Source organism: Gigantopelta aegis, chromosome 14, assembly GCF_016097555.1.
Source record: "Gigantopelta aegis isolate Gae_Host chromosome 14, Gae_host_genome, whole genome shotgun sequence".
Lineage (NCBI taxonomy): Eukaryota > Metazoa > Mollusca > Gastropoda > Neomphalida > Peltospiridae > Gigantopelta > Gigantopelta aegis.
In genome coordinates this window covers 53,802,628-53,817,317 of record NC_054712.1, presented here as the reverse complement: position 1 = coordinate 53,817,317, position 14,690 = coordinate 53,802,628, and the positions used below count along the sequence as shown (strand labels likewise).

The following is a 14,690-nucleotide window of genomic DNA, read 5'->3' as shown; positions in this document are numbered from 1 at the left end:
TTAGTTTATTTAATTTACATTAATCTCATTATTATATCTTGTGTGGAAGGCGTTGCAGATGAACACATTTAAAATTGCTTTTTTGTTGTTATTTATACCTGATGAACTCACAGAAATAATAATAAATTTTTAAATAACCAGTTAGAATTGACCATTTAAAGGGGGGGTTTTCCTTTAAAAAAATTTAAAAGCCACGAACAATAAACAAAAAATAAATAATACAAAATTCTTAAATAACAAGTTATAATTTTAATTTTTTTTAAATGCCACAAACAAATATTTAACACAGAGACAAAGACATTTTTGGACATCACAAACATATATAGACGATGATGAAATGAATGGTGAAGCTGCAGTATTTCCATTTTGGTATGGCACTATTTGACACAATGACAGGGCCATGTTTTACACATGCTGTCAGTTGAGCTATTGTGGTATCATCCAAGCCCTGAGTACACAGAACCTGCAGTGCCCACTGGGTAATCATTCAATAAGTGGGGTCATACTCTCTCGAGACACACCCATAATGGTACACATGAAGTGGGTGAAACTGTGTATGTGGTCCACTGAGCCTAGTGTTGCACTCACTCTGGGTTGAAGCTGGTACTGGAATTACAAATCCCCTATTGCCTCTTGGGTGATACGAACCCAGTACCTACCAGCGTTAAGTATAATGGCTTAACCACTACACCACCAACACCATCTGTTGAACGCCAGTCTTATATATATTTTGGCTTGATTATACATAAAATATAACTTTTGCATTAGTAAATGATGTTATAAATATAATATGAAGTGAGGTGAGCATGAGAGTTTATGTAAACTATAGCTTTGCTTGTATTTTGCATTAGTAAATGTTATAATATGGTAAGGTGAGCTTGTGAGTTTATTTAAACTGTAGCTTTGCTTGTATATTGCATTAGTCAATGATGTTATAATATGGTGAGGTGAGCTTGTGAGTTTATTTAAACTAGCTATGTTGTATTTGCATTACTAAATGATGTTATAATATGGTGAAGTGAGCGTATGAGTTTATTTAAACTAGCTATGTTGTATTTGGATTAGTAAATGATGTTATAATATGGTGAAGTGAGCTTGTGAGTTTATTTAAACTCTTGCTTTGCTTGTATTTTGCATCAGTAAATGTCATAATATGGTGAGGTGAGCTTGTGAATTTATTTAAACTAGCTATGTTGTATTTTGCATTTGTCAGTGATGTTATAATATGGTGAGGTGAGCTGGTGAGTTTATTTAAACTAGCTATGTTCTATTTTGCATTAGTCAATGATGTTATAATATGGTGAGGTGAGCTTGTGAGTTTATTTAAACTAGCTATGTTGTATTTTGCATTTGTCAATGATGTTATATGGTGAGGTGAGCTTGTGAGTTTATTTAAACTAGCTATGTTGTATTTTGCATTAGTAAATGATGTTATAATATGGTGAAGTGAACTGGTGAGTTTATTTAAACTGTAGCTTTGCTTGTATTTTGCATCAGTAAATGTTATAATATGGTGAGGTGAGCTTGTGAGTTTATTTAAACTAGCTATGTTGTATTTGCATTAGTCAATGATGTTATAATATAGTTAGGTGAGCGTGTGAGTTTATTTAAACTAGCTATGTTGTATTTTGCATTAGTCAAAGATGTTATAATATGGTCAGGTGAGCTTGTGAGTTTATTTAAACTAGCTATGTTGTATTTTGCATTTGTCAATGATGTTATAATATGGTGAGGTGAGCTTGTGAGTTTATTTAAACTAGCTATGTTGTATTTTGCATTATTACCCTCCTGGTGAAGATATAGCGGTGTCGTACAAATGTCGTACACACCACCAGGTGCGTATTACAAACTGTATTTTGATTTGTCAACAGGGAACAGAGTTAATTTCGATTGGTTGGCCAGCGACCTTATTAGCATAACGGGACTATTTTTTTTCATTCAAATTAATGTCAAGGTCAGTAACATCCACAACTTTTACTACAAATGTCATTCATTAAAAGTTGATGTAAACTGGACCGCGCGAGAAATATTTTTAAATAAAAAATAAAAATAAAAGAATGAATAGAACAATAATTAAACATATTCATTTTATTTATTATGTGGATTTATGGTCTACAAATTGTTATTGTCAGTTGTGATTTGTGAATTCATCATTATTAAGGTCTACGACAGTCATTTTTTTGACCCTTGTTTTGGCTTCGTACACAATAAATGAAACATATCCAACGTTAATTTTTTTCATAAGATATGGTAGTTTTTTTTTTTTTTAAACTTAATATTTTTTGTAGAATTATGAAAAAGTAAAATATACTGACCTGTAAACAGCGTTGTTTGCTTGTTGTAGAAATTTAACAGGGGTCAAGGTTAGTAGACCAGTTTTTATTTTAATGTGGCAATGCATTGTAATAATATAGCTAATTTTGAATTTGAATGACGTCAGAATTCCAATGACGTCACTTTGCACCTCCTTACAATAACCACAAACTGGGTACATGACGTTTCCGTTTTAAGAATGCTGGAAAAAATCCAATGCAAAATTACTATTGATTTTTTTTTTTTCGAACTTTACTGAAGCACCTGAATGTGTTTGAAGAAAATTCTGTGATTGAAAAATTGTACATTTTACGAAATATGAATTTCAAGTGAAATTACGGTAAGATATGCTATATTTATTGTGTACAAAGAAAGCCAGAACAAGGGAGTGAAAAGTGACTGTCGTCGACCTTAAAGTTATAACTTTAGTTTTCCCGTGAACTCAGCTGCTTTTGCAAGCTACACGTTTTTAACTGCAAAAACACTTGTTATTCTCTTATTGGTTGGATTTATGGTCTACAAATTGTTATTGTCAGTTGTGATTTGTGAATTCATCATTATTAGCATAACCAGTGCCAGTTGGGTAACGGGAACATTTGTTTCTTGGGGGCGTTTTGTTAAAATATGGAATTATGCATTAGTTTTACCATTTTTCACCCAATATGAAAATAAACATATATTGATGCATGTACCTTACAGCTTTCTTTAAATTAAAAAATGAAACCCGATGTAAATTTATGGGGAAGTACGTCTACACCACTCCCCTGAAAACGTCACTGAGAAGTAGCAGAAGTACAACGAACTATTTCTCAATGCAGCGGTACATAGTCGTGCACCAGCTAGTTATGCAAATCAACATCTGGTCTTGAAATAGGCTACAAAATTGATTGATTGATTTATTTATTTTTCATAATTTGTGTGATTTAAAAGAGGGTAATAAATAAAATACCACACTCATTTTCGCTAGATATAATTTTTACGAAACTCGTGAACTTCCCAAATGTATCTGACCTCACTTTCGTTTGGTCAGATACGTTTGGGAAGTTCACTCGTTTTGTAAAAATGATATCTAGCGAAAACTCGTATAGTATTCTATATTTAGTCAATGATGTTATAATATGGTCAGGTGACCGTGTGAGTTTATTTAAACTAGCTATGTTGTATTTTGCATTTGTCAATGATGTTATAATATGGTGAGGTGAGCTTGTGAGTTTATTTAAACTAGCTATGTTGTATTTTGCATTAGTCAATGATGTTATAATATGGTCAGGTGAGCTTGTGAGTTTATTTAAACTAGCTATGTTGTATTTGCATTAGTAAATGATGTTATAATATGGTGAAGTGAGCGTGTGAGTTTATTTAAACTGTAGCTTTGCTTGTATTTTGCATCAGTAAATGTTATAATATGGTGAGGTGAGTGTGTGAGTTTATTTCAGCTAGTTATGTTGTATTTTGCATTAGTAAATGATGTTATAATATGGTGAGGTGAGCTTGTGAGCTTATTTCTGTAGCTTTGCTTGTATTTTGCATTAGTAAATGTCATAATATGGTGAGGTGAGCTTTTGAGTTTATTTAAACTAGCTATGTTGTATTTGCATTAGTCAATGATGTTATAATATGGTTAGGTGAGCGTGTGAGTTTATTTAAACTAGCTATGTTGTATTTTGCATTAGTCAATGATGTTATAATATGGTGAAGTGAGCGTGTGAGTTTATTTAAACTAGCTATGTTGTATTTTGCATTTGTCAATGATGTTATAATATGGTTAAGTGACCTTGTGAGTTTATTTAAACTGTAGCTTTGCTTGTATTTTGCATCAGTAAATGTTATAATATGGTAAGGTGAGTGTGTGAGTTTATTTCAGTTAGCTATGTTGTATTTTGCATTAGTAAATGATGTTATAATATGGTGAGGTGAGCTTGTGAGCTCATTTAAACTGTAGCTTTGCTTGTATTTTGCATTAGTAAATGTCATAATATGGTGAGGTGAGCTTTGTGAGTTTATTTAAACTAGCTATGTTGTATTTGCATTAGTCAATGATGTTATAATATGGTGAGGTGAGCGTGTGAGTTTATTTAAAGTCGCTATGTTGTATTTTACATTAGTCAATGATGTTATAATATGGTGAGGTGAGCTTGTGAGTTTATTTAAACTAGCTATGTTGTATTTTGCATTAGTCAATGATGTTATAATATGATCAGGTGAGCTTGTGAGTTTATTTAAACTAGCTATGTTTTATTTGCATTAGTAAATGATGTTATAATATGGTGAAGTGAGCTTGTGAGTTTATTTAAACTAGCTATGTTGTATTTTGCATTAGTCAATGATGTTATAATATGGTGAGGTGAGCTTGTGAGTTTATTTATACTAGCTATGTTGTATTTTTCATTAGTCAAAGATGTTATAATATGGTCAGGTGAGCTTGTGAGTTTATTTAAACTCGCTATGTTGTATTTTGCATATGTCAATGATGTTATAATATGGTGAAGTGAGCTTGTGAGTTTATTTCAGCTAGTTATGTTGTATTTTGCATTAGTCAATGATGTTATAATATGGTGAGGTGAGCTTGTGAGTTTATTTAAACTGTAGCTTTACTTGTATTTTGCATTAGTAAATGTCATAATATGGTCAGGTGAGCTTGTGAGTTTATTTAAACTAGCTATGTTGTATTTTGCATTAGTGAATGATGTTATAATATGGTGAGGTGAGTTTGTGAGTTTATTTAAACTAGCTATGTTGTATTTTGCATTAGTCAATGATGTTATAATACAGTGAGACAAGATTGCTGGTTTAAAAGAATTAATTTTTGTTTTAAACCAATTGTTGTCTGTTGTATTTTTTCTGTTATGTCCATCATTACTAATTTATTATCATAAGACTGGTATAAATGGATTAATGTTTAACGACACCACAGCATGAACAAATTAACTACATTGGAAAGGAAAGGAATGTTTAACAACATCATGACATCAAGAACATAATTTTTTTTGCCAGGTGTCCATTTTATCATATGGTAAATTATGTATTTATGGTTATTCAAAACTGGAATTACTGACAAAACCCCACATTCTTTGGTGATACGAGATACTGGACAATTAAATATAAAGGTGGTGTTTTTTTAACGACACCTCTAGAACACAAATCAAACTTATAAACTGATGGATGGTCTGACAAAAAGACTGATATAAAGAGCAACTTCATGTTTAAGCTGGACAGACAGACAGAAAGACTCACTTCATGTTTAAACTGGACAGACCGACCAACAGACTAACAGAAAGACTGACTTCATGTTTAAGTTGGACAGACAGACTGAAAGACTGACTTCATGTTTAAGCTGGACAGACCGACAGAAAGACTCACTTCATGTTTAAACTGGACAGACCGACCAACCGACTGACTGACCGACCGACAGATATAAAGACTAACTTCATGTTTAAACTGGACAGACAGACCGACAGACAGACAGACCGACAAAGACTCACTTCATGTTTAAACTGGACAGACCGACCGACCGACAGACCGACCGACAGACAGACATAAAGACTAATTTCAATGTTTAAACTGGACCAGGAAGTATTTGACTAACCTTACACAGCCTCAGGTAGGAGGGTCTGAAGTTGTGTGACCACTCTGACAGACAGTGAGCCTCATCGATGCAGACGAAAGGTATTGGTGGAAGTTTGTCAGGCGGGGGAAACGATGCATTCCGCATTCCCCCTCCACCGACCACCGCTTCAGGGGAGACAAGCAGGAAGTGAACGGAGCCATCATTAAGTGCCGCAAACACGCCCTCTCGTTGAGACTGCGTCATGTTGGAGTGAAGACAGACTCCTCTAACACCCGCTGGAAGACCAGTTACCTGTGAAGACGGAAGAGATTGTTTAATTTAACCAGCCTCAGTGGCATGCTGCTTCAGTTATCGGATATAAGACCGGTAGATACTGGGTTCACATCTTGGTATCGGCTTCATATGTTGGAGACAGACACCTCAAACACATGCTGAAAACTGAAGACATCACTGTTTAATTTAACCAGCCCCAGTGGCATGTTGGTTAAGTTATAGCCTAAAAGACTGGGGCCTAATTCACTAAACTCTCGCAACTTTGCAATCTCGCAGTGCAATGCTAAAAGACTTGCAAAGAGGATGCTTTGTTGTCTAGCAGAGCCTAAGAGACCTTTGTGAATTAGTCCCCTGGTAGATACTGGGTTCAAATCCTGGCATCGGCTTCACATATTGGCGTAAAGGCAGACACCTCAAACATCCACTGGAAGGCCGGTTAACTGTGAAAACAGAAGAGCTTGTTGTTTAATTGAACCAGCCTCAGTGGGTTTAATGTTTACATTATCAGCTATAAGACCGGTAGATACTGGGTTTAAATCCTGGCATCGGCTTCATATATTGTAAAGGCATGCAGACTCCTCAAACATCCACTGGAAGGCCCGTTACTTGTGAAAACAGATAAGCTTGTTGTTTAATTGAACCGGCCTCAGTGGTTTAGAGGTTACATTATCAGCTATCAGACCGGTAGATACTGAGGTCAAATCCTCATATCGACTTCTAATGGGAACTGTCATGTTGAAGTCGAGATAGACATCTTGAACACACGCAGGAAGGATGGTTACCAGTGAAAAAAAAAGAGCTTGTTTTTAACTTGACCGGCCTTGTTAGTTTAGAGGTTAAGTTTTCGACCCATGAGACCAGTAGATACCAAGTTCAAATCCTGGTATCAGTTCCTAATCCTAATGGGAACTTTGAACACCCCCAGGAAGACTGGTTATCTGTTAAAAGAAATTAAGTTGGGATGTTCGGACCAATCTAAGTTGAACAATGGGGGTGGGTGGGAGGAGGTCAGAGGTTGAAAAGAAATAGAAATAGAAATACAAACCTGATCTTCCATCAGAGACACTAAAGGGGAGACAACCACAGTGAGACTTTTGGATCTTTTTCCATAAAGGTAGGCTGGTAACTGGTAACAGAGACTTTTTCCACCGCCAGTTGACAAAACTACCAGGGTAGAGAGACCTGGAAGAAACACACAATGTGATAAGATTAACAAACACAGATGAGTGGACAGACGGAAAGGTGGATGGATGAAGAAAATTACCAATGGATACATTCTGACAAAAAAATCTACTGAAAGGGTATATAAAATAAACCAAATAAACCCTAATAAAACAACTGAAATTAAATACAAATTACCAACATTTAACTATTTATTTCAAAATTAAAACAAGACTTTTTCTACTTAGTCATATGCATTTTTGTACCTTTGTATTTTTTTCCAAACCTAATTGTAAAAGAAAGTAACCATAGACATGCTTCACATTATTATAAGAAAGTAAAACAAAAATGCTTTTTCTCATTTAATAAAAGTTATTTAAAGAATAAAACCAATAAATTAAACAATGATAGAAAAAGGTTTGAGTTAATTTAATTTTATTTATTTTTAGACTCTTCAAGAATATAAAGAATCATATTTTTATCATCCATTAAAGGCTTTTGTAGGAGATATCGCTGGCACTATAATTTGTAATATCTCCTGCGATATTCTCCGCAGGAGATATCGCTTCTTATAATCTTGATTGGTCAATTTTTAATCACAAGACAATGTTTTGTTACGTCACTCAGGGCTTCTAGATTATGGTAGCCCCACTCCCATGGCTAGTGATATTCAGTGTTGGGCTAGTAAATAACTACAATTGCCATGCCCGACGGCTAGTGAATTTCTGGGGTCAAATGTTGCACTTAAGTCTTATTTTGTAAATATGAATATCCTGCCCCCCCCACCCCCCCCCCCCCCCCCCCATGTTAGTGTTTTTAAGCTCTATCTTCCTCTTAAGGTAACATATTTGACTGTTAATACAATTTTACTAAATAGTATTAACTTTTAAGTAAAGTGAGGCTAGTGAATTTTTAATCTCGGCTAGTAAATGTTTTTAATTGCTGATCCCATGGCTAGTGTATTTTAAGAAAATTCTAGAAACCCTGCATCACTGTGTTTGTTTTAGCGCTAAACCTATCATTAGAGACATCACGCCACTGCCATTCTGGTAGCTGCCAAATATAGTGACATTCAACCCACATTAATGACATTGTTTACAACTGTCACAAATTAAAAGAATAATAATGGGTGATAAAAAGAATACCCCCTCGTGTCTTGTGATATCATAATTTATCAGCACTCGTTGATAAAAGTATAAAAAATCCTCAGCAAGCCTCGGATTTCATACTTTTATCAATTCGTGCTGATAAATTATATCACAAGACACTCGGGGAGTATCCTCTATGTATGATATACATGTACAAGATTAGACATTTTACGTCATTCATAATGAAACACATTAGTATTTTCAAAACAAACCAGCAGTAAACAATTTTAAAAGCAAATAATTTTTGATTATATTCAAAAACACTGTCTGAAACATGCTAATTGGTTTCTTGCACCGAACACTTTTTGACGAAGCCAATTAATAACTAGTCCAAACAGAAAACAAAACACTTTCATAATTAAGTCATGTGCTGTTTACTGGCAAATGTCTCACGGCAACAGCTTGCTGGCTTTAATGAATACTTTCTGATATTTGAAAAACAGAACCTAAGGCCAGTATTTCATTTAAGATTTTGCTATAGGGTTAAAAGAAAGAAAAAGAGAAAGAGACAGAAAGAAAGAAAGGTATACAATTAGAGATACAGAAAGTTAAAAAGTTTGTTTTGTTTAATGACACCACTAGAGCACATTGGTTTAATGACTAAATCATCGGCTATTGGATGTCAAACATTTGAAAATTATGAGTATTGAGAAAACCCACTATATTTTTTCCATTAGTAGCAAAAACACCAATGGGTTAATCTTTTCAAACAGAAGTAAGGGACCTTTTACATACGCATTTGCACAAACCATAACATTTACAATAGTTATGGAAAACTTTAGTCCTAATATCTATTTTTATTAAATATTTAACTATTTTCTTCAGTTAATGTGGCACAGTTCACTAACCTTTAGATCTAATTGTAAACCAACTTCATACGAAAATGTATCAACTCCTCAGAATACTGAATTTGCAGGTTGCTTTCTCTTTTGTTCAATGTAATGTGGTAGCAGATTTATTTGTCACATCAAAGTAGTTGGCTATTTATGTTATCATAATCGCAATTCTGTTTGCATTTTGCATTAGGAAATAACACTAGGAGGCAATACTGTAGAGAAAAAGATAATACAATGTTTTGCTAGTAATTAAATCCATACAGTGTTAATATTTTATCAGTTATGCACAATCTTCTCATAACCTAAAAGTGCATTTGTTATTTAAACAGCCTATGACATCTTGTTACATCTAATGAATACTTCATTAATGTTATATAAAATAATTTCTACTTCAAAGCAGCTGCAAATTGAAACCATGTGCAAGCTAAACACAATACATTTCATGCTGATTTAAAATTAAAATATCTTAATTTAATTTACATTTGCTGAATTTGTAACAGTGGAAATAGAGATGAAGGAGACAGGACACAATTGGGGGCACCATCAAGAGATTAGCAAGGGATAGACCAGCGTGGAGCAACTTCGTCGCTGCCCTAAATGCCATTAGGCATGCCAGGAAATAATTACTGAATTTGTAAACTGCAATAGTGTGAATGCTAAATTGAAATTTTTTTATTGTAGAAAGAGATTATCCAAGACGATTAAGATCAATCAATATAAAGGTTATAACTAGTGTGTCATGACATAGAGAATAATACATGAGTGGCTGTTAAATACCATTTATCTCACAAGTTGTTTTAAAATGTATCTAACGTCCAGCGTTTAGAGGCCTCAATGCTCAAGGTGGACACACTCCTGTGTGAACTTCGCTCTGATCCCCCTCTAGTGATGTGGCTCATTTGCATATGGCAGTTGCGCCCTTTTCATGGACTATTGCTCATTTCCATATCATTGGACATTTCTCTTTCCATGTTACGTTTCATACACGGCAGTAAAAACTTATCATCAATTATCTTTGTCTTTTGTGTCACAATAACTTTTGCCTTTTAGTATATTTATGTGTACTTGTCACCACCATGTGTACAACAAATAAAAAATCTCCGCTGACAGGATTTATACCAGGGACTGTCAGTATAACAGTCCAGATAATAACTAGCATTGTTTATTTCTCTCTTACCTTTCGCATTTCTTTATGTTTTGGAAATGAAATACAAATCATATCCCAATCCCAATATTTTATGATTTTCGTTGTTGTAAAACAGTCAAATTTATTATTAAATTAACTGTCACAATCAGCTGTCAATTCCTGAACATGACCGTGATGTTCCATCATTGTTCTCAAGTGAAAATACTTGGCGAAAACCACTTTTCCAACTCGAAAAAAGTACTGAATAAAGGTGTGCTTACCTGCAAGTATTCGTTTTGAAGTACTGAATAAAGGTGTGCTTACCTGCAAATATTAATTTTGAAGTACTGAATAAAGGTGTGCTTACCTGCAAATATTAATTTTGAAGTACTGAATAAAGGTGTGCTTACCTGCAAATATTAATTTTGAAGTACTGAATAAAGGTGTGTTTACCTGTAAGTATTCGTTTTGAAGTACTGAATAAAGGTGTGCTTACCTGCAAATATTAATTTTGAAGTACTGAATAAAGATGTGCTTACCTGCAAGTATTTGTTTTGAAGTACTGAATAAAGGTGTGCTTACCTGCAAGTATTCGTTTTGAAGTACTGAATAAAGGTGTGCTTACCTGCAAGTATTCGTTTTGAAGTACTGAATAAAGGTGTGCTTACCTGCAAGTATTCGTTTTGAAATACTGATTAAAGGTGTGCTTACCTGCAAGTATTGGTTTTGAAGTACTGATTAAAGGTGTGCTTACCTGTAAGTATTTGTTTTGAAGTACTGATTAAAGGTGTGCTTACCTGTAAGTATTCGTTTTGAAGTACTGAATAAAGGTGTGCTTACCTGCAAGTATTCGTTTTGAAGTACTGAATAAAGGTGTGCTTACCTGCAAGTATTCGTTTTGAAGTACTGAATAAAGGTGTGCTTACCTGCAAGTATTCGTTTTGAAGTACTGAATAAAGGTGTGCTTACCTGCAAGTATTCGTTTTGAAGTACTGAATAAAGGTGTGCTTACCTGCAAGTATTGGTTTTGAAGTACTGAATAAAGGTGTGCTTACCTGCAAGTATTGGTTTTGAAGTACTGAATAAAGGTGTGCTTACCTGCAAGTATTGGTTTTGAAGTACTGATTAAAGGTGTGCTTACCTGTAAGTATTGGTTTTGAAGTACTGATTAAAGGTGTGCTTACCTGTAAGTATTCGTTTTGAAGTACTGAATAAAGGTGTGCTTACCTGTAAGTATTCGTTTTGAAGTACTGAATAAAGGTGTGCTTACCTGCAAGTATTCGTTTTGAAATACTGATTAAAGGTGTGCTTACCTGTAAGTATTCGTTTTGAAGTACTGAATAAAGGTGTGCTTACCTGCTAGTATTCGTTTCACAGTCTGCTCTTGTCCTGGTCGAAATTCATCAAAACCAAACATTTTGAGGCCTTTGTATATCTCTGGAACATTTTCTGAAAGTACAAATTGTTTTACTTTTAAAATTGAAACAGTGAAGACAATAATTTGAAAAACCTAACAAAGAGAATCATTTATTTACTATAGATTCAGCAATTCAAAGTAATCTAAAGCAAACCTTGATATTAATTGAAAAATTATTTTAAAATGCCAACAATTTTATTTCGTTTCATTTGAACTTATTTTTGTGCTTATATCCAATTAAGGTTCAAGCACGCTGTCCTGGACACACACCTCAGTTATCTGGGCTGTCTGTCCGGGACAGTGGGTTAGTTGTTAGTTTGTTAGTATTTAATGAGAGAGAAGAGGGTTTAGTGGCCTTACACCTACCCATTGAGCTCTTAAGAACTCGCTCTGGGTGGGAGCCGTTACCAGGCTGCGAATCCTGTATCTACCAGCGTATAGTCCGATGGCTTAACCACTGCGCCACCGAGGCCGGTATGCCAACCATAAACATTTTCTCTTTTCATAAAATACTTAACCTGACCTCTGTACTCTGGCACTTGCCCAATAGTCCCGTGGACTAGCCAGGACATTTTACATTAAGTTCTTATATGAGACCTTAATCCTCAAAGGATCTCAATATTCTTAACGTGTCTGAATTCTCCAATCCATTTACTTCCAATCCTCCAAGTTTTGTTATCCTAAATGCCCTGACAAATATTTTACAATGCTTTTATGCTTTTTATATAAGGAAATCATTCAACAAACCTGGTATTTTACCATCAGATGTGTCAACAATAGTTGGATACTGGGAGGTTGTTATATAAAGAAACCATTCAACAAACCTGGTATTTTACCATCAGATATCAGAGCTAACAGGGGCTGGGTACTGGGAGGTTGTTATATAAAGAAACCATTCAACAAACCTGGTATTTTACCATCAGATATCAGAGCTAATGGGGGCTGGGTACTGGGAGGCTGTTATATAAAGAAACCATTCAACAAACCTGGTATTTTACCATCAGATATCAGAGCTAATGGGGGCTGGGTACTGGGAGGCTGTTATATAAAGAAACCATTCAACAAACCTGGTATTTTACCATCAGATATCAGAGCTAACGGGGGCTGGGTACTGGGAGGTTGTTATATAAAGAAACCATTCAACAAACCTGGTATTTTACCATCAGATATCAGAGCTAACAGGGGCTGGATACTGGGAGGCTGTTATATAAAGAAACCATTCAACAAACCTGGTATTTTACCATCAGATATCAGACCTAACAGGGGCTGGGTACTGGGAGGTTGTTATATAAAGAAACCATTCAACAAACCTGGTATTTACCATCAGATATCAGAGCTAACAGGGGCTGGATACTGGGAAAATGTTATATAAAGAAACCATTCAACAAACCTGGTATTTTACCATCAGATATCAGACCTAACAGGGGCTGGGTACTGGGAGGCTGTTATATAAAGAAACCATTCAACAAACCTGGTATTTTACCATCAGATATCAGAGCTAACGGGGGCTGGGTACTGGGAGGTTGTTATATAAAGAAACCATTCAACAAACCTGGTATTTTACCATCAGGTATCAGAGCTAACAGGGGCTGGATACTGGGAGGCTGTTATATAAAGAAACCATTCAACAAACCTGGTCTTTTACCATCAGATGTGTCAACAATAGTTGGATACTGGGAGGTTGTTATATAAAAAAAACATTCAACAAACCTGGTATTTTACCATCAGATATCAGAGCTAACAGGGGCTGGGTACTGGGAGGCTGTTATATAAAGAAACCATTCAACAAACCTGGTATTTTACCATCAGGTATCAGAGCTAACAGGGGCTGGATACTGGGAGGCTGTTATATAAAGAAACCATTCAACAAACCTGGTATTTTACCATCAGATGTGTCAACAATAGTTGGATACTGGGAGGTTGTTATATAAAGAAACCATTCAACAAACCTGGTATTTTACCATCAGATATCAGAGCTAACAGGGGCTGGACACTGGGAGGCTGTTATATAAAGAAACCATTCAACAAACCTGGTATTTTACCATCAGATATCAGAGCTAACAGGGGCTGGGTACTGGGAGGCTGTTATATAAAGAAACCATTCAACAAACCTGGTATTTTACCATCAGATATCAGAGCTAACAGGGGCTGGGTACTGGGAGGCTGTTATATAAAGAAACCATTCAACAAACCTGGTATTTTACCATCAGATATCAGAGCTAACAGGGGCTGGGTACTGGGAGGCTGTTATATAAAGAAACCATTCAACAAACCTGGTATTTTACCATCAGATATCAGAGCTAACAGGGGCTGGACACTGGGAGGTTGTTATATAAAGAAACCATTCAACAAACCTGGTATTTTACCATCAGATATCAGAGCTAACAGGGGCTGGGTACTGGGAGGCTGTTATATAAAGAAACCATTCAACAAACCTGGTCTTTTACCATCAGATGTGTCAACAATAGTTGGATACTGGGAGGTTGTTATATAAAGAAACCATTCAACAAACCTGGTATTTTACCATCAGATATCAGAGCTAACAGGGGCTGGACACTGGGAGGCTGTTATATAAAGAAACCATTCAACAAACCTGGTATTTTACCATCAGATATCAGAGCTAACAGGGGCTGGGTACTGGGAGGCTGTTATATAAAGAAACCATTCAACAAACCTGGTATTTTACCATCAGATATCAGAGCTAACAGGGGCTGGGTACTGGGAGGCTATTATATAAAGAAACCATTCAACAAACCTGGTATTTTACCATCAGATATCAGAGCTAACAGGGGCTGGGTACTGGGAGGCTGTTATATAAAGAAACCATTCAACAAACCTGGTATTTTAC

At 35.2% G+C, this 14,690-nt stretch overlaps 1 protein-coding gene across 1 annotated transcript in view; it reads right to left on the bottom strand.

Annotated features, from left to right (window-relative positions):
* The window catches only part of LOC121389337, a 46,264-nt gene that overhangs the window by 7,788 nt on the left and 23,786 nt on the right, over positions 1–14,690 (bottom strand). The window contains exons 11-13 of the mRNA XM_041520933.1: positions 11,782–11,874; positions 7,200–7,336; positions 5,900–6,172 (exon numbers count right to left, since the gene is read on the bottom strand). Of these exons, the coding sequence (XP_041376867.1) occupies positions 5,900–6,172; positions 7,200–7,336; positions 11,782–11,874 (503 nt within the window). The remainder of the gene's footprint in view (positions 1–5,899; positions 6,173–7,199; positions 7,337–11,781; positions 11,875–14,690) is intronic.